Raw genomic sequence first — 20,501 nt, 5'->3', positions numbered from 1 at the left:
ATTTGATGTTCATGATTAACCTCCAGAACTTGTTTAGATACAAGCTGGATGGTGATGCTATGCAGCTGCAGAGGTGTCTGTGTGGCGTACCTGCAGCCCAGGTGTGTACTTGACCGTCTGAGAGTAGTCATAGTTGTCGATGATGTCAAAGTCTTTTACGGGAGACGAGAAGGAAACATCCAGCGGAGCTTTTCCAGCTCCTTTAGTCAACACTGTGAAATGAGTCGGCTTCCCGCTCTCTACACCTGCCCAGGTAAAAAGAAAAAACAAAGAAATTTAAACACAATAAACAAACATTTGAACATTTCTAAGAAAAGCGTCATCTTGGATGCGAGTCTCATTAATGGTAAATGTCAATGTCAGTGAAACATGAAGATCTGAACACAATACAGACTGAAAGTGACACAGCTGGAGCAGCTAAAGCAGGAAGGAGACTGGACTAGTAAGCTGCTTACATGTAGGTTCAATATTCTGCTTAACTACAATCAAGCGTCACAAGATTGTAGAGCAGAATAGCAGCTGTACTCCCTCTATGCTGCCTACAAAAAGGCAAATTATTTCACGAATAAATAATCCAGTAATTACAGAAACAACTATTTTAATGGTGACATGGAGGATGGATTTAGTATTCTCACATTCAGTGTCATTCCTATGGCTGTAAGACACTGTAAAAGTTGTTCTTTCAGCTGCAACCCTGGCAGTGTTTCAGGAGCAAGTAAGCAACATCCATAAAAACAGAATTCAAACCAATAAGTAGACTCACTGCAGCAGAGAAAAAAGACAAGGCTTTGAAATCCACTGCAACTCTAAAAACTCTTATCAGTCCCTCCAGAAATTCATGATGTTGTGATCGCGCAAATTCACATGAAATCAACCAAACTCTGTGAATTTTGCGCGGCCTTGCAGTTTTGTCCAATCACTACAACTTTCCCACAACTTTGGCCCGCCTCCCGTGAGTTCCACCAATCATAGCAGCTCCCAGCACAAACCTAATCGTACGTCACTGAATTCACTTCCTGTTTCTGGTTTGAAGATGCAGACATGTGAGATACTAATGTCTCTGATTTACCAACAAAAATTACTGCTGAAGACCGTGATAAACAATTAATTCACTGATGTTCTTCACCAAAGCGGAGATAAACTGTTTTACACCCGTGCAATACTGTGGTGGAATACAAAAAAGAAAATCATGGATTGATACACTTAAAAAAAAAAACATGAAACATATCAGAACGACTGAAATGATCAGACAACAGACCACATAAATCACCATGATGGAAACTGTTGCATCCAGATCCATTAGAGCACTGAAAGAATGAAGGTAAATTAGATTAATTATTCCACCAAAGAACACAGTGGAGTTATGTGACGATCAGCGTGTGTGAATCCTTCCTCTGTTACCAACATCACTCAGAAACAGACTCAGAGATTTAAATGAAATTTTCAGGGTCGGTCAGAAATGACACAAGGACCAAATGATTAGACTTCAGCAGTGATACGGCTTAAAGTTTGGATCCACGGATTTGTTAAGGATTCATAGCGGCACGGTAACCATGGCAACAAGTGAACGCTACTTGAGCAGCTCGCTGACGATCACATGATTGTGATCCTGGAGCAAATCTACCACTGTGGACGAATGGGAAATGATACAAGGAACAACTGATTAAATTGTGGGGGTGTTTCTGAGTCCCATCAATTCCTGTCGTCCGCTACATATCATACAATTCGATGTCTGTACATAATGTGCACATGAATAACACACACCTGTGTTCAGCACAAGGTCAGGTAATGAACAGTCTTGGTGGAGGACTGTGCTCTCAGTGCTGTTCTTGTTAGTGGATGTGAAGCTGTGTGTGTGTGTGTGTGTGTGTGTGTGTGTGTGTGAACACGTGTGTGTCAGGATGTGAAATTAACTTTTTAAGCCACTGACAGATATGTCCAAATATGATTCATTCAATAGTAAATTAGCATTTAGTGCCTTTAATCTTACAGCCACTTCATGTTAAGCCAGTATCAGGCTGCTGCTAGTTTTCCATTGTGGTGTGCCAGCTTTTGTGGAAATGAGTTGGAACAGTTGGAATAAATATTGTCAAATACAGTGTTGAAACATGTTCTACAAGCTGGAAAAAATGCAGCTTTTTAGCAGTTGTCACTGTCTCCCATAATTTCATCACAACAAATAAGCTTAAAACATCACAACTTTTATCACACTTTTTTTTAGAAAAGTTGCCGCAAATTCAAGCATTTTCGGCCGCAACAATCACGAAAAACGCCCACGAAATCCTGGAAGGACTGTCTTATCTTCCCCTCTCACTATTTGCACTTTGCAGAATTTTCTATGAATGGTGATGATATTTTCCATGAGAATTGACTGGTGTTAGGTGTCTAGTACACACTGATCAGGTACAACATCAGGACCACTAACAGGTGAAGTGAATAACTCTGATTATCTCCATCATGGCTCCTGTTAGTGGGTTGGATATATTAGCAAGCAAGAGAACATTTTGTCCTCAAAGTTGCTGCTAGAAGCAGGAAAAATGGGCCAGCGTAAGGATTTGAGTTTGTCTGACAAGAACCAAACTGTGATGACGACACGACTGGGTCAGAACATCTCCAGAACTGCAGCTCTCGTGGGTGTTCCTGGTCTGCAGTGGTCAGGATCTATCAGAAGTGGTCCAAGGAAGGAACAGTGGTGAACCGGAGACAGGGTCATGGATCATTGATGCACGTGGAGAGAGAAGGTTGACCCGTGTGATCCTATCCGAAAGAGGGGCTACTGTTGCTCCAATTGCTGAAGAAGTTAATGCTGGTTCTGATAGAAAGGTGTCAGAATACACAGAGCATCAGTTTGTTGTTTATGGAGCTGCAGAGCTGCAGACCAGTCAGGGTGTCCATGCTGACCCCTGTGTACCACCGGAAGACCAACAATGGACACATGAGCATCAGAACTGGACCATGGAGCAGTGGAAGAAGGTGTCCTGGTCTGATTAATCATGTTTTCTTTGACATCACATGGACGGCCGGGTGCATCGTTTACCTGGAGAACACATGGCACCAGAATGCATTATGGGAAGTAGACAAGCCAGCGGAGGCAGTGTGATGCTTTGGACAATGTTCTGCTGGGAAACCTTGGATCCATTCATGTAGATGTTACTTTAACACATTCATCCTTACCCAAGGTATTCCCTAATGGCTGTGGCCTCTTTCAGCAGGATAATGCTCTGTGCCACAAAATGAAAATGGTTCAGGAATGGTTTGAGGAGAACAACAACAGTTTGAGGAGTTGACTTGGCCTCCAGATTCCCAGATCTCAATCCAATGGAGCTTCTGTAGGATGTTCTGGACAAACAAGTCTGATCCATGGAGGCCCCACCTCACATCTTCCAGGACTTAAAGGATCTGCTGCTAATATCTAGGTGTCAGATACCACAGAACACCTTCAGGGTCTAACGGAGTCCAGATACCACAGAACACCTTCATGGTGTAGAGGAGTCCATGCCTCAATGGGTCAGGGCTTGCCTGGAAAATCCAGACTGACTTTATTTATGTATTAATATAAATAGAAATAAAGGCAGTCTGGCATTGTGATGGCAGGAGACGATTTCAAAAAGGAGGGGCTAACGAATGCAGCTTGAACGAGAAAGAACCAATCAGCGTAACACGGATGTGACGCACAAACAAATCGACCTTGAAGTCCATGTAGTCCAAACAACAACGGCATGCAGCCGAGAAAGCGTCGCGGTGAACGATTACTGCCGTTTTTGTCACAAAAATCTGCGAATACATGGGGTACTCTCAAGTACAACACTTATTTTTGAAAAGGCTACGCAACAAAAGACTCCTTAGAACGATTAGCGGTGTTAGGAATTACTTTAAATCGGAGCCAAACCAAGTCAGTGCGTATGTGTAAAAGTTGCTTAAATTTACTCACATGTTTGGAACGGGATTTTCCTCTGTACAAACAATGGCAAGAAGCCGAAAGTAACGAGCCATCCACTGCCTCCTCATCGTCGGAAACGTCAAGTGAAAAAAGGCAACGACTAACGCCATCCAAAACGCCAAGAGACCACAAAAAGATTCGCTTTGGCCCCCCTCCTCCTCCTCCGGCGCTGAAGATGACGCAGCATTAACTCCCGCCTCCCGTGCTATGATTGGTCGTACCAAACTTTCCCGGGAGGGAAACGCGATTCAATTCGCCCAATGCCAAACTGATTCTCCTGTATCTCCTAACATGGAGATAGGAGATTACATGGAGATTCAGCTTGGATTTTCCAAGCTAGGTCAGGGCTGTTTTGGCAACAAAAGAGGGACCAACACAATCTTAGGCAGGTGGTCATAATGTTATACCTGATCTGTGTAAGTTACCATGGTAATGTACCAGGTAACAAGTGAACCACGATCGTAGTCCTGAAACACAGACTTAAACCTGAAGTTACCTCACTGACATCAAACAGTGCTTCGTAGTACCGGCCTCAGGGAACAAGCTGAGCTAATGTCATGTCCTCTGAAGTGGTGTGTGTTTCTCACCAGTGCGAGCCAGTCCAGGACCTTCTGCTTTCACTTTTGATGCATCATGGGAAGGATCGACTTTAATGCTGAAGGGGCTCTGTGGAACCTCCTGTGTACAAAAAATCCACAAGAACCAACGGTCAAGATTTGTTTTTCCCATTAAATCCAGTTGAGATATAAAAACCACCAAAACTTTGAGCTCTTCATGTACTTTGTCGGTGAACAGGACTTTGACTGTGAGTCTTCCAGCAGCAGGAGGGACGTATTTGACCGTGAACGTGTCGTTGGCGTTGGGGATGATGTCAAAGTCCACATCAGCCTCTTTGTCACCGACCATGTTGGCGTCACACTTGATGCCCACGCTGACATCACCTGGATGGACAGAACAGGTGAGCGTGTCAGACGTTTATGAATCAGACAGCCTGGAACATTTTTCAGTCTGAGGACCTCAATGAAATATAACCTCAGTATAATAACCAGCATTATTTTCTAATGTTCTACCAGCCTGATTTTAGCTCATTTGTTTTATTTCAGTAACGCATCATGCTCAAATCTTACAGATTTTCTATTGTTAGGCGCTGCATTATGTGAAGTCATTTAGCTTTTTTTTTTTTTTTTAGCAATATCTGGCACAACAATGTCCTGTGGGATTAATAAAGTTGTGTCTGATCTTAGACTGTGATGATTTCAACGTAAAGACAACGGCTGCCACAAGGGGATGCTGAACCGTTTCTGTTCTCTCCTGACTTTTCCTGGGGGGGGGTGACTTCATGCGTCACTCTCCCAGGCTCAAATGTAAACTACGAACCAACAACGCAGCTCAGACTGCATTACCTGCAGTCATCAGTCACAGCAGAGGAATTCAGAGTCCGATAGGGACCAGATAAGAAACTGTGTTGAGCAACAGAAACCACTGACAACTCTCTTCCTATATGGGTGTGTCCACAGTTCAACAAGCAGCATTTCTTCAACCATTTCAACAAAGTAAAACCAGCAATAAACCAGCCTTAAATTAAAAACTACTCCATTATATGGTAAAGTCCTTCATCCATTCATCTGCTATTCTACAATAACAGTCAAAAATAGAGCTCAGGCTGTCTAGGGTTTGGAGTTCCAGTCTGAAGATGATTCTTAAACTTAGGAAATGTAACCGAGGCCACAGGTTCTGCTGAGGAATGTAGGATTGACCGTTTTATGCAGTTTTAAAACCTTACAATAAGGCTTAAATTTACAGCCTACAACTTAGTGTCATGCTATCATATATATATATATATATATATATATATATATATATATATATATCAGCATTCTTACTCTTCTTTGGGAGTAGAGGTCTCTCTCTTCCCTGCAGCAATGATGTACTTTTATTTCCATATTACAAACTATATCATATTTTAAAGGTTGCATTCTTATTTAAGGTTGGGACCTTGGCGTGTTTCCATGACAACACTAAAGGCACAGTATATTTTATCAGATAAAGTCAGCATTGACAATAGTGATGACTTCTCATACGACAACACAAAACACTAAAATAAAACGCCTTTTAAAACAACAGGACAAAATAATAACAGTTTGTAAGATCAAATCCTAAAATGAAATAAATAAAAAATCATTACAGTTAAGAACTGGCTTAGAGGTAGAAAAACTAAATAAAAATCTGTACAGCTAATCTGAAGAACTGATAAAAATGCATGTAAAATACTAAGACAAAAAGGAAAAAAATTAGATCTATTCCTAAAATAAAATAGAATTTTCAGCAACAGACAAGCCATTTTTTGTGCTGATAAATCAATGGCGCAGTGTCTTTATCACACTTTACACTGGCCTGTAGAGATCACTGCAATAGTAGAGTTTACTTCATTTCAGAAAAAAAAAAAAAACTGCAACAATGTTTTTTGTCATACATCCATATGGTGCCATAATTGGGTCAAAAGTCTCACGCGCGCGAAACACATACCCCGCGCGAGCGGAAAAAAGTCTCCACGGGCGCACAAAACACTCTGCGCGTGCGTAGCAATGTCTCCGCACGCGTAGCAGGCTCCTACACGGCCATCAAGTCTCGTAACACAAAACATACACTCAGGAAACGAGCTAACACCATGAAAGGAGCTAAGCGCGGTTAGTAACTAACACCATAGTCCATGTAGTAGCATTTTACCACGATGTTAACAATCTCACTATTCTCTGGACGCACACATCTCCGAACACCACACGAACGCGACGATCTCCGCCTCTGTCTCTCCGCGACGCAGTCTGCCGTCAACATCAGAGGTCCAGCTTGTTGGTGCCAGCATAGAGCACAGTCCCAAAGTGCCCTCCAGTGGATGAGTAAAACATAGCACCAACCGCAGTCCTCTCTACTGTGACAGGTGACGTCATTTCCTCTCTTGTATACAGTGGCATACCATGTGGGGGGTGAGTTCTTGCTGTCGCAGACAGCCAATCATAGGGAGGTTGTGGCGAGCACTGGTATCCGCCTACAAAGGGTCAAAAGTCTTCTCCCCGCGCGTGTAGATCAGAGCTCCATGCACGCAGGAGGACAGTTTCGTGAGACACTGTGCACGGACGGAGCTTGGTCTGCACATGCGTAGCAATGTCTCCGCACGCTTAGGAGGCTCCTCGCGCGCGGAGACATTGCTACGTGCTCGCAGAGTGTTTATTGCGCCCGTGGAGACTTTCTTCTGCTCGCACGGGGTACGTGTTGCGCGTGCGAGAGTTACGTGTGCGTGACTTTTGACCCAACTATGGCACCATATATCCAGTTCATCCTCTCAACCTTTGATCCATATCTCTCATACTGACAGTTGTAGTTGTCTCTGCATCTGTTGAGTCTCACCAAACTGTTTCTGTTTCTGCATAAAAGTCACTAAAAAAAAAGTGTCTAGATTTGAATGTAGTTTAAGAACAGAAATAGTTTAACTTAATTTCCAGAGTCGCAAACTGTAAAACTCTGCACAGTCTCATAAACACATACATTCACCTTGTATATAGCCCACACACACAGACACACACACACACACACACACACACACTCACAGACACACTCACAGACACACTCACAGACACACTCACAGACACAGACACACACACACACACACACTCACAGACACACTCACAGACACACTCACAGACACACTCACAGACACAGACACTCACACCTTCCCCTGGTATGTCCTGGTGATGATCTCAAGGCAGAAACATCCTGACAGGAAATCACTAACTCTCCTCAATAGAACAAAAACACACCATCACCTACCTACACCAGCACAGTACAAGAACACACGTGAGATTCAATATGTTCCGCTCACATATTAAGGATTATTTGGTTTGTGTGTTACCGTCTCCAGCTCCTGAACAGTCCACAGTGAAGTGTGTCGGCTCGTTGGCCTTCAGTCCACTCCTCTCCACTCCAGGACCAAACACCTTCACCATGTTGGGGTGGCTGCCTTTCCCCACATTCACCTACAGACACACACACTGAATTATTGTCACGTAAAATGTCTATTTAAGGAACACACATGAAGGATTTCAACACTCAGATTATGGGATGTTTAACTCAGCACAGCAGGTAATCAGTTTCGTCATTTTTATCATTAAAAAAAAATGACTATAATGACATGGAGTTCCACAAGGCTCTGTCCCGGATTCACACTTGTCCTTTAATTCTACTTTACTTATGTCTTTGAACATTCAAACATATTTCCACTACAATTTGAAATATGCCGTTTTACCAAATGTACCTTAATCTCACTGTGACAGTTCAACCTCTATGTCAAGTTTAGGATGGAATTTTGGAATTTGTGTTTCTGGTGGAACTGCAATAAACCAGGTTTCTACTTAACAGACTGCAACTTACTAGTGCTCCCAAATGTAAAGTTGCAATTAATATATGCATCAGAACTTAAGATATTTATCGATAGGGAGTCAAAAACCAATGAAACCAAGATGGCATTTCAAGCAGCTCCAACAAAGACAATAACCTTTGCAATGTCGGTTCAATTGTGAGCTACAGCTATTAAATCTGAAATAAAGTATGTTGTGTATGTAAAATATATATGGTGGCAGGATTTACACCCAATAGCAGTTTGTAAGATTGGTCATTTCATCATGAACAATAAATTAATGTGATCAAATAAATACAGTAGAAAGAGGCAGAGGTTTAGAAAGCAGAGACCATGTGGAGGTGTTAAAACGACATACAAACCATCATCTCAACCTCATTCTAAATACATTTCCAAAGACAGGTTAAACTTCAAACCAAGTCACAAATATACACACGTGGACAAAATTGTTGGTACCCCTCAGTTAAAGAAGGAAAAACCCACAATTCTCACTGAAATCACTTGAAACTCACAAAAGTAACAATAAATAAAAATTTATTGAAAATTAAATAATCAAAAACAGCCATTACTTTTGAATTGTTGATTAACATAATTATTTAAAAAAACAAACTAATGAAATAGGGCTGGACAAAAATGATGGTACCTCTATAAAAGATTGAAAACTATTTGACCAGAGTGACATGATTAACTCAGGTGTGTCATTTAATTGACATCACAGGTGTTTCCAAACTCATAATCAGTCAGTCTGCCTATTTAAAGGGAGACAAGTAGTCACCCTGCTGTTTGGTGAAAAGGTGTGTACCACACTGAACATGGACAACAGAAAGCGAAGGAGAGAATTGTCCCAGGACATCCGAAAAAAAATGATAGACAAACATCTTAAAGGTAAAGGCTATAAGACCATCTCTAAACAGCTTGAAGTTCCTGTGACAACAGTGGCTCATATTATTCAGAAGTTCAAGACCCACGGGACAGTAGCCAACCTCCCTGGACGTGGCCGCAAGAGGAAAATTGATGACAAATTGAAGAGACGGATCGTTGGAATTGTATCCAAAGAGCCCAGAGCAACCTCCAAAGAAATTAAAGGTGAACTCCAAGGCCAAGGTACATCAGTGTCAGATCGCACCATTCGTCGTTGTTTGAGCCAAAGTGGACTTCATGGGAGACGACCAAGGAGGACACCACTGCTGAAAAAAACTCATAAAAAAGCCAGACTGGAATTTGCAAAAATGCATGTTGACAAGCCACAAAGCTTCTGGGAGAATGTCCTTTGGACAGATGAGACCAAACTGGAGCTTTTTGGTAAGGCACATCAACTCTATGTTCATAGACTCAAAAACCAAGCATACAAAGAAAAGAACACTGTCCCTACGGTGAAACATGGAGGAGGCTCAGTAATGTTTTGGGGCTGCTTTGCTGCATCTGGCACAGGGTGTCTTGAAAGTGTGCAAGGTACGATGAAATCTGAAGACTATCAAGGCATTCTGGAGAGAAATGTGCTGCCTAGTGTCAGAAAGCTTGGTCTCAGTCGCAGGTCATGGGTCTTCCAACAGGACAACCATCCAAAACACACAGCCAAAAACACCCAAGAATGGCTGAGAGAAAAGCGTTGGACTATTCTAAAGTGGCCTTCTATGAGCCCAGATCTGAATCCCATTGAACATATGTGGAAGGAGCAGAAACATGCCATTTGGAGAAGACACCCATCAAACCTGAGACAACTGGAGCTGTTTGCTCATGAGGAGTGGGCCAAAATACCTGTTGACAGCTGCAGAACGCTCATTGACAAATACAGAAATCCTTTAATTGCAGTGATTGCCTCAAAAGGTTGTGCAACAAAATATTAAGTTATGGGTACCATCATTTTTGTCCAGCCCTATTTCATTAGTTTGTTTTTTAAAATAATTATGTTAATCAACAATTCAAAAGTGATGGCTGATTTTGATTATTTAATTTTCAATAAATTTTTATTTATTGTTACTTTTGTGAGTTTCAAGTGATTTCAGTGAGAATTGTGGGTTTTTCCTTCTTTAACTGAGGGGTACCAACAATTTTGTCCACGTGTGTACATGCAGAACTTCATGCAGATTTTCCAACTTTAAAAACTTGTCAATATGCTAGATTTAACACCGTAAATATAAATGCTATCATCTCTTTTTGGTCAAGTGACGTCAAATCCCACATTGAACTTGAGATACACTACTAGTCAAATGTTTGGACACAGCTTCTCATTTAATGTTTTTTCTTTATTTTTATGACTCTTTCCATTGTAGATTCTCACTGAAGGCATCAAAACTATGAATGAACACATCTGGAATTATGTAGTAAACGTGTGAAATAAGTCAAAACATGTTTTAGATTTCGGATTATTTGCTTTTATTCCTGCTTTGAACACTTGGCATTCTCTGGATGAGCTTCATGATGTAGAACCTGAAATGGTTTCATTTCACAGGTAGTTCTTGTCAAGGTTCATTTGTGGAATTTCTTTCCTTCTTAATGGGGTTGGTACCATCAGCTGTGTTGTGCAGAAGTCAGGTTAGTCCACAGTTGACAGCCCTATTTGACAACTGATAGAATCCAAATTATGGCAAGAACCAGTCAGCTACGAGAAACGACAGTCCATCATTACTTTAAGAACTGAAGGCCAGTCTGGGAGCTTTCAAGAACTTTGAATGAATCCTCAAGGGACCATCTAGGAACTACCCAGGAACCTACCATGAACCATCTAGGAACTACCCAAGAACCTACCAAGAAACCAGAAATGGAAAGTTAACAGCAGCTCAGATTAGAGCCCAGATAAATGCCACCCAGAGTTCTAGTAGCAGACACATCTCTACATCAACTGTTCAGAGGAGACTGACCAATCAGGCCTTTATGGTCCAACAGCTGCTCAGAAACCACTACTAAGGAAAAGCAACAAGCAGAAGAGATTAGTTTGGACCCAGAAACAGCAGGAATGGACATTAGACCAGTGGAGATCGGCACTTATGTCTGATGAGTCCAAATTTGAGATCTTTGGTTCAACCTGCCGTGTATTTGTGAGACCAGAAAAGGTGAACAGATGGTCTCTGCATGCATGGTTTCCACTGTGAAGCATGGAGGAGGAGGTGTGATGGTCTCTGCATGCATGGTTTCCACTGTGAAGCATGGAGGAGGAGGTGTGATGGTCTCTGCATGCATGGCTTCCATCATGAAGCATGGAGGAGGAGGTGTGATGGTCTCTGCATGCATGGTTCCCACCATGAAGCATGGAGGAGGAGGTGTGATGGTGTGGAGGTGCTTTGCTGGTGACACTGTTGGGGATTTATTCCAAACTGAAGGAACCCTGAACCAGCATGGCTACCACAGCATCCTGAAGCCACATGACATCCCATCAGGTTTGGTTTAGATGGACCATCATTTATTCTCCAACAGAACAATGAGGCCAAACACACCTCCATGCTGTGGAAGGACTATCTGACCAAGAAGGAGATGATGGAGATGACCTGGCCTCCACAGTCACCTGACCTGAACCCAATCCAGATGGTTTAGGATGAGATGGACCACAGAACGAAGGAAAAAGGACCAACAAGTGCTCAGCATCTCTGGAACTCCTTCAAGACTGTTGGAGAACCATTTTAGGTTCTACCTCATGAAGCTCATCCAGAGAATGCCAAGAGTGTTCAAAGCAGTTATCAAAGCAAAGAATCTAAAATACAAAACATGTTTGGAATTATTTCACACTTTTTTGTTTACTACATAATTCTATATGTGTTCATTCATAGTTTTGATGCCTTCAGTGAGAATCTACGATGGAAATAAAAAACCATTAAATGAGAAGTTGTGTCCAAACTAAAGACTGGTAGTGTACGTAAAATAAAAATAGTTTGAAAAAAAGGAGCAAAAAATAGTCATTAAATAAAATAACTTACAAAAACATCAAGGTTATGCAAGCTGACAAACTGCAAAGCAAATGAACCAAACAACACAGTAACACATTTAAATGAAATGTCAGAATTTATTTTGAAATCAAACCTAATATAAAGTTGTGGTGACTAAAGTTAGTATCTTTGGATTTTAGTACAGTTTGTGAGTTTCAGTCAACATGTTTGTCACAGATTCACAGTGAGACAATCTATTAAATATGCATGCACAGAAATTCTGAACACAAGTTTAAGAGAACCTCTTCTGACAGATTTTAATTTGAAATGATTTTAACATGTTACAGATCAAATGTCAACAGACTCATGTGGAAGTGCAAAGCTTCGAAACAGCCATCTTCAGTTTATCATCTGTCTTCCAAACACTGTTCTTTAAGTTTGAAATGAAGATTTTCTCCCCAAACCCTCCAGATCAAGATGCAGAGATGTACAGTGACTGCCTATGAAGAAACATAGTGGTGCTACAGCTGACCAGACCACCAGTGGTAGTTAGAACTCTGACCAGATTTACGTTGTCTCTAATACAGTCCAGTAACTGTGCTAGTTCTCCAACAACTACCTGATTTCAATCTGTAATTTCACTAAGATAACTGCACGTGACTAAGCCTATTTGAATGCAAAGAAGAAATAACTCTCTGCTTCAGGTGTAGCTTTTAAATGGATTACAGCCTCGATGGACTTCTATGATTGCACAAACATTAAATGCATTCTTGTTTGCAGCAGACAGTTAGGATAAAGTCAGGCTTCCACTGTGAACCCATTTTCCATACTGGCTTCTTATTGTTCTCACCATTCATTAAAGGTGTCACTGCTGTATCAGTGCTGAGAGCTGGGTGTGACCGTTTGCCTTCTATCCATCTACTGGATCAACAATGAAGTTGCAGAAAGGTGCCGTCAGTGGGAGCAGCCTGCAAGCTGCAGCAGCTCACAACACGTCTGCTGAACCACCACAGACGCTCAGCCAGCTGGAGTCATCTTTTTAAAATCTACAGCCTTCTTTCAACCACTTGAAATGATCTGTGGACTGGTATAAATCCCTTCATTGTTGAAAATGTAAGGACCTTTGTACAAATATTATGAAGCAGTGGCTCAGATCTAAGCACCTAATTTTAGCAAAGTCTCTTAAAAGTGAACATTTTCATTTTGTTTTGCATTTCTTAAACACTCGGAGGTGCAAAAGGAAATCTGTAAGTGTATGAAAACACTACTGCCATTCCTTTATTCACCCCTCATCTAGATAGCCTCCAGCTTTACCAGCTAGTTGGAGTTAACAGCTTCATTTGCTCTGTAGCAAATGTCTCAGAGCTCACCAACTGTTCCGAGTGTTTCCAATGTTCTGCTGCTGGCTAAGAATGAAACAAGAGTCTTCATGCACTCACTGAACCTCCAGTGGATTACTTTTATTTTTGATGGCATTGGTGCCACCACAACAGGAAAGTCCTCAGTGTTGTGTGGCCTCTAGCTAACACTAGTCTGACTGTGTTCTCACGTCAGAGCTCTGTGGAAAATGCAACACTGGAAGGACATTCAGAAATGGACGAAACTTCATTTAAAACCTATAAACAAGGACTGGTTGGGTTACTGTCTTCATGCATCAGTTCAGATTAAATTCAGTCGCTGTTTATATCCGTTAGCTTCTCTCCAGCTCTCTGTTCTCACAAATATGCATTTATACAGCTGAATTCAAAATAAAACTGAACTCATTTATGCATTTTTCAGTTTCTGTTCAAACAAATATGGAATAAAAATGGCACGTTAACCAGCAGTCATGCTCTGCTCCACTAAAATACTAACTTTAGAACCACAACGTTCTCTGACAAAGGTTAAAAAGCAGCATGTATACTTCAGACAGGTTTCCATGTCTGTCAATCACACATGCAGAGAGTTCTTTCTACAGAACATCTAAATCTACAGATACTGAAACAGCTCGTTGTGCAGTCACAGTGAAATGAACCTTCTTTGGGGTATTTTGAGCCGATAGACTGAGGGACATGTTCTTGGGACTTACAGACTTTAATTCACTGAGAAGGGCCACAGTGTGGGACCTGTAAAGCTGTTTGAAACCGTCTCAACTTGTCTTGTCTGAGCAAACGTCTCTGCCAGCTCCTGATGCCTGTTGGCATCATCATAAATTCCTGAACGATCCATAAATGCCTATCCAGACAAATCTGAGAAGATTTATTTATCCTGTAGATGAAACTCTAAACAGCTAGCAGGGAGAGGTGAAGGCAGATGATCAATGCCTTTTCATGCTCAGACTTTGAAGTAGCTGCTTCAGTTTGTCTTTTATTGTGTTGTAATTTTCTGGTTTTGTTGTATTTTTTCTACTATATAACTCTCCAGCACTTTGTTTGACCTCATGTTTAAAATGTTTGATAATTAAATGTGAGTTTTGGAACTAAAACCCTTATTTTTTCCTGTTATTTATTTCTGTGTAACTCAGCTAATAGTTGTATCTCTCCTCGGTATATTTTGTGATGATAATCAGAGGCTTCCTGGTTTTTCTGCTTCCAGCTGGACGTTTCCACTCCACCTCCTTGAACGTTTCCTCTGCAACAGTCGACTGCGATTGGGTGATTCTGATGCTTTCCACCTTCTCTAAAGGCTGTGATTGGACAACCCTGCATCTTTGTGCCTGGACCAGGTCCCGCTCAGATTTGGGGGGGACAACATGACCTCCTGCAGTAACGGGGTGCTGTGATTGGCTGCTTACCCTGAAGGGGCTGTTGTGGACGCTGACTCCTGCCCAGGCCACGGCCACGGTGTGTTTGAGGGGAGAGCTGGGTGTGTAGGAGCAGCTGTACATCCCATCACCTTTACTCCTCACCTTCACCTCCACAGGAAGCCCCTCTGCATCCTGACAAACAGGAAGACGGTTCAGTTAGAGCCACACGACACAGAAGAAGACATTAAGCATGAAGCTGCACTGAATGGTTTGTGAAACAAACGAAGTGGTGTCTGCCTGTAAAACAGACAAGTCCAGCCTCAGTAACACTACTCATTTCTAAACTACAAACCCTGTGATCAGTCAGAAAAACAACAACCATGAAGGCTGACTGCTGTGAAGAGCTGTAGAGTGAAAGTTGTTTTTTTCCAGTGTTGTAACATCTGTGAGCCCTTGTTGTACACGGTGATTACAGGTTTCTCAATTCTGTAAAATAGGTAATCAAAGATATTCAACTTTTTTTCCTTTTTCATGATTTATGCAATTATAACTTTGTTATGCTTCAAAAAAAGAGGAGTTCTCTCTCCTAGTCAGGTCTGAACCGTTTCTATGGACTTTAAAATGCACAGAAAAATGAGTCCACAGTGAGTAAAAATGTGTTCAGAACAAAAGACATCCAGAAAGTGGTTGGAGTTCAGACGGTTCACAGCCATTTACAGACTCTGTGGGCTAAAACTCACAACAGGAGTGGCATCATAATGTATGCCTCCTCAAACACGCCTCTGGAAATCCCTGAATGGCATAAAAACCAAAAACGGTGTTGATGTTTTGGCTTCTTCAGATATAAAAGGATTTACTTGTCTTTGTCTTATTTCCACACAAACTGAAAACCTTGACTCTGTTCAACCAAATAATACCAGCAGAAGTCAGACGTTTTCCCAGAGTCCTCAATCGTTTTCATCTCTGAATGAGAAGCAACATGATTCTCTTTGAATGCAGTCTGTCAGTGTGTGCACTCAGCTTTAAGACTCTACAATTCATGATCAGTCCAGTGACGTTCAGCACGGCAAACTCCATCAGAAAGTACTACCAGATGATCAGATTATTTGCCGCCTGGATCCGTGGTGTGACTGAACTATTCTCACATACTATGTTACTGACTCTCTGCATACATGAGCTCACACATGTTTGTGGTCATTAATTCTGCAGGAACACTGACATGAAGTTTCAGGGCTCTTGGAAAGGTGGAAGCAGCTGGTTATTTCAGCTTAGAAACTCTACAGCTCTACATTATCACAAACATCTCTCCCATGTCTTTTATGAGTGGATCAAACTCTCCTGGCTGTACAAGGAGTGCATGTCTGTAGGAACATGATGGATTTCTGTCCCTAACCTGAGCTGTGATCTTCAGAGCTCCTTTCCCAGCATCCTTAGCGTTGACAGTGAACTCAGCAGGTTGGTTGACCAGGCAGCCACTCTTCTCCAGTCCTGGTCCGTACGCCTGAACCTACAACCACGAAGACAGAGATCATTATAAACCGGCTTCGGTCATATTTATAGCCTATCAAATGTCTGGACACAAGTCAGCATCTCTGCCCAGAACCAAGATGGGATCCCGGTTCTTCCTCACCTTATCCGGGTGGCTGCTGCTGCTGTTAGGGACGATATAAGCCATGAAGGGGCTGTGCTCGATGTCCTCCTCATCGCAGGTCACGTGGACGGCATATTCACCAGGTTCTGTTGGCCAGTAACGGACATCACACGACCCGTCGTTTTGGTCCTCACACTCGATTTTGGCCTGTGAAGGTCCTTCAATGGCAAAACCTGAAGACACAGCAGATTAGATCAGACAGCATGGTTACGGACAGGCGGTGTAGGTTTGGAGAAATTAATGTGTCATCTGGAGGTCGACCCCCCCTGCTATGTGTGCGTATGAGGGGAGGGGAGGAGGAGCAGTTCTCTCCCTGACTGCTCAGCCTGTTTACACAGAAGCCGAGGCAGAGGCGCGAAGAACAAGGAGCATGATGCTGAATGCAGCGTTTAACCGACTAGTAAAATACTAAACGTTTAATAAATGAGTAGGCGGTTAAACGATTAAACAACTAGTCGCCCACATCCCTAAAATAAACAATGCTAACATTAACCGGTTCAGCAGCAGAAGACCACTCTCAGCCTGATAAATAAACCTGCTGTGATTAGAGACTCACCCAACACTCCGGCGTCGGTGCCGATGGACTCCACCACAAAGCTGGCAGGTTCACACACCACACCTCCCTCCAAGCCAGGACCCCAGGCCCGGATCTGCTGAGGCCCTGCCTCCTGACCAACCACGACATCGAACGGACTGAAAGAGGAAAGTGGTAATTTTACAACATGTGTATGTATAATACAGGCATAGGTACCGATTGGGCTGTTTTAAAGCCTCAAGGTTGGAATTTGCCCATCTCCATCTTGTGACTTCTTAACCTTTAAAAAGCCGGGACAGAGTATACTCGTTCACGCTTACTCTATTGGGCGGCATAGCTCAGTGGGTAGAGTGGCCGTCGTGTAACTGGAAGGTTGCAGGTTCAATCCTCGGCCCGTTGTGCTCATGTCGAGGTGTCTGAGTAAGACCCCTAACCCCTAATTGCTCCTGATGGGTCGTGGTTAGCGCCTTGCATGGCAGCTTCTACCATCAGTGTGTGAATGGGTGAATGTGATGTATCATGTAAAGCGCTTTGGGTACCTTGCAGGTATAGTAAAGCGCTGTATAAATACAGACCATTTACTCGAACACACAGCCGAAACCGAACATTCTCGGCTCAACACGTGTGACTTGTTTATGATTGCTAATTAACATAAAATATGCACACAGCAGATCTGAAATTTGGTAAGATATAAACATTGGCCCCAAATTTGCTTATTTCAAACGATAAAGCCGTATGAGCCGTTATAACGAAGCCACAATTACGAAGCTCTTATCGGGGCCGCGTACCGGCCGAAATTCAAAATGGCGGACGTCTACGACAATGCGACCTCCTTGATTGGATTAGGGGGTTTTAGTATATGTACTTCTCCAGAAACATTGCCTTGTAAGGGTTAATCACCAGCTAACCCTGCACTGAAACATAACCCATTTTATCACATATTCTACTATAAATACTATAATTTACTAAATAAACATATAGAATAATAATAATGGATTAGATTTATATTGTGCTTTTCAGGGCACTCAAAGCACTTCACAATGGATCCATCATTCATTCACTCACACATTCTCACTCTGGTGGTGTTAAGCTACATTTGTAGCCACAGCTGCCCTGGGGCAGACTGATGGAAGCGTGGCTGTGAATCCACGCCTACGGCCCCTCTGACCACCACCAACATTCATACACCATACACCAGTGTGAGAGCAGCACTGGAGGCAAGGCGGGTAAAGTGTCTTACCTAAGGACACAACAGCACAGGTCAGAGTGGGAATCGAACCGCCGACCCTTTAATCATTGGACGACCCGCTCTACCACCTGAGCCACAGCCGCCCAATAGAGTATCCAGAAATAGGCCAACTCAAATATCATGATGCCAACAGATGATGCTAGTAGGTAGATGCTGAAGGAGATTTGAAATTAGCAATTCAGACCATAAACACATTAAGGCAATGTTTACTGAGGTAATAAATCAAGGAGCAGTAGGCTCCTTTTCTCACAGACTTCTATAAAATTAGGCTTATTTTTGTAACCAGAAGAGCTGCCCCCTGCTGGCTGCTTTAAATAATGCAAGTTAAAGACACTTCTGCTTCGGGTGTCAGACCTGGAGGCTACGTCCATCTTCTATGTAGAGCCTGTTGTTAGACACAGTAGTTCAGTATTTATCAGACATTAAAGTGTTCCATCAACAATACAGTTTCATACTTTGATTCCAGGGAGTCATTCTCAGCATGTCAGCAAAAATTAGATGTCTTTTCATAGCCGAAGGAGTCAACCCCTGCTGGCTGGTAGAAAGACAGGTTTAGCCCTTTAAGCTTCAGTCAATTCCAGCCGTTTTCAGTACAAAAAAAAAACGGTAATATTCTATTTTTAAATAAAAAAAATGACGAAAAATACGGGGAATATTGGACGCACATTGCGAGGTGCATTTCCTTGAAAACGACCGATTCGTGGATTTTATACCGACTTCAGGACATGTTTTGGATAAAATAGTTTACTGGCTTGTGTCATCTGGATGTCCAAGGTTGGATTATGGCCGTTTTTTGTGGAATCTTTTTTTCTGTGTGTAATAATGAACCCGGAAATGTGAGTCGCGCTGTGTGCGTTGAAGCCGTGTATAGAGAACGGATGGATGAATATTTGTTTTTGTCGGACAAATGTGTTTTTCTCACCCGCTGTGGTAATCGCATCTGAAAGTGGTTTATACCGGCGGATTCATGAGAATCTAAGCTTTCCATCGGTGTATAATGTTTGTATAATCGGGTTTGCAGCCTTCGGACATTCTTGAAATTCCTATGCAAATTAGTACGACGCACTGAAGCGTAAAGGGTTAAGGCACTTCAACAGTGGCATTACTTTTCAAACCCTATTCAGACTATGTCCACTTTTTAAAATATACATCTATGACTACATTTTCCTGCATAAAACGCTCATTTCTGTCCTTTCACTTGCTGTGTGTTCCATTAACTTGGTGAGCTAACAGCCAGTACTGGATGAAATAAAACAGACTTGCTGAAGGAGACCCTCTGAAACCCCTGAAGACTTAAACTGTGGCCTGTGAGGACATCTGCAAAGGTTCTGTTCTGGATTATGATAGAACCGCATACAGTTCAGTGTTGTTCTTGCATTTTAATGTATGATTTCTGAGGACGGTTCTGTTGCTCCTGCTCTGGCTCGACTCTCCTGACTTCTCTTCCATATCCGTGTGGCTGCTCAGAAATATGGGGAACCCCATGTTCTAAAGTTCAAAACACACTATCGACTCTGCAGAGAGGTGACAAAGAGAGCACGAGATCCAGGCTGAGAGTCTTAATTTCCTTGTGGATCCAACCATTCAGATCAGATGAGGTAATGCACTGAAACACAGCGTAGAGCTCACCTCTTTGGGATGTGCTGACCCCCCCAGGTGATGGAGACGGTGTATTTCCCCGGGCTGTTGGGGTAATACTCATACGAGAACACACCGTCCTGACTGGAGATGTGCTTCACTGGCTCTTCGATGCCCTCTGGACACAAACAAACAAACAAACAAACATTGTGTTAATTCTGCATGTCAGATCATTTAGGGGCTTTTCCTTCCATCAATCCAGGATTTAAGGACAGACTGTGTTGCATAGTTTACAGATTGTAAAGCTTCTTGGGGCAAAGTCGTGATGTTAAATTACAACAAATAACCCTCTGAACCCCAAAACCTGCCAGCAGCTTTGCAATGCATGTTATTAAAAAATATCAATAAAAACACAAAAATTTTATCAGAGACTAAAACTGGAAAAAGGGAGACAGTTGTAGGATGTTCAACTCTCTGATGGTCCCAAAACCTACAGGTAACTTTCTGTTTTGTCCAACAAATCACGACTTTTCATCTTTTTTTTTTTTTTTA

General features: G+C 42.3%; 1 protein-coding gene across 3 annotated transcripts in view; it reads right to left on the bottom strand.

Moving 5' to 3' along the window:
* Nucleotides 1–20,501, bottom strand: part of LOC110971009 (filamin-B) — a 95,330-nt gene that overhangs the window by 36,821 nt on the left and 38,008 nt on the right. For all 3 annotated transcript variants that reach the window (XM_051948224.1, XM_051948225.1, XM_051948226.1), the window contains exons 11-19: nucleotides 20,001–20,127; nucleotides 17,144–17,280; nucleotides 16,567–16,760; nucleotides 16,330–16,443; nucleotides 14,985–15,128; nucleotides 7,848–7,971; nucleotides 4,721–4,881; nucleotides 4,528–4,618; nucleotides 91–245 (exon numbers count right to left, since the gene is read on the bottom strand). In XM_051948224.1, coding sequence (XP_051804184.1) covers nucleotides 91–245; nucleotides 4,528–4,618; nucleotides 4,721–4,881; nucleotides 7,848–7,971; nucleotides 14,985–15,128; nucleotides 16,330–16,443; nucleotides 16,567–16,760; nucleotides 17,144–17,280; nucleotides 20,001–20,127 — 1,247 coding nt within the window. The remainder of the gene's footprint in view (nucleotides 1–90; nucleotides 246–4,527; nucleotides 4,619–4,720; nucleotides 4,882–7,847; nucleotides 7,972–14,984; nucleotides 15,129–16,329; nucleotides 16,444–16,566; nucleotides 16,761–17,143; nucleotides 17,281–20,000; nucleotides 20,128–20,501) is intronic.

This window comes from Acanthochromis polyacanthus, chromosome 5 (assembly GCF_021347895.1).
Source record: "Acanthochromis polyacanthus isolate Apoly-LR-REF ecotype Palm Island chromosome 5, KAUST_Apoly_ChrSc, whole genome shotgun sequence".
NCBI lineage: Eukaryota > Metazoa > Chordata > Actinopteri > Pomacentridae > Acanthochromis > Acanthochromis polyacanthus.
Note: the sequence above shows the minus strand (reverse complement) of the source record. Positions and strands in the feature narration are given on the sequence as shown.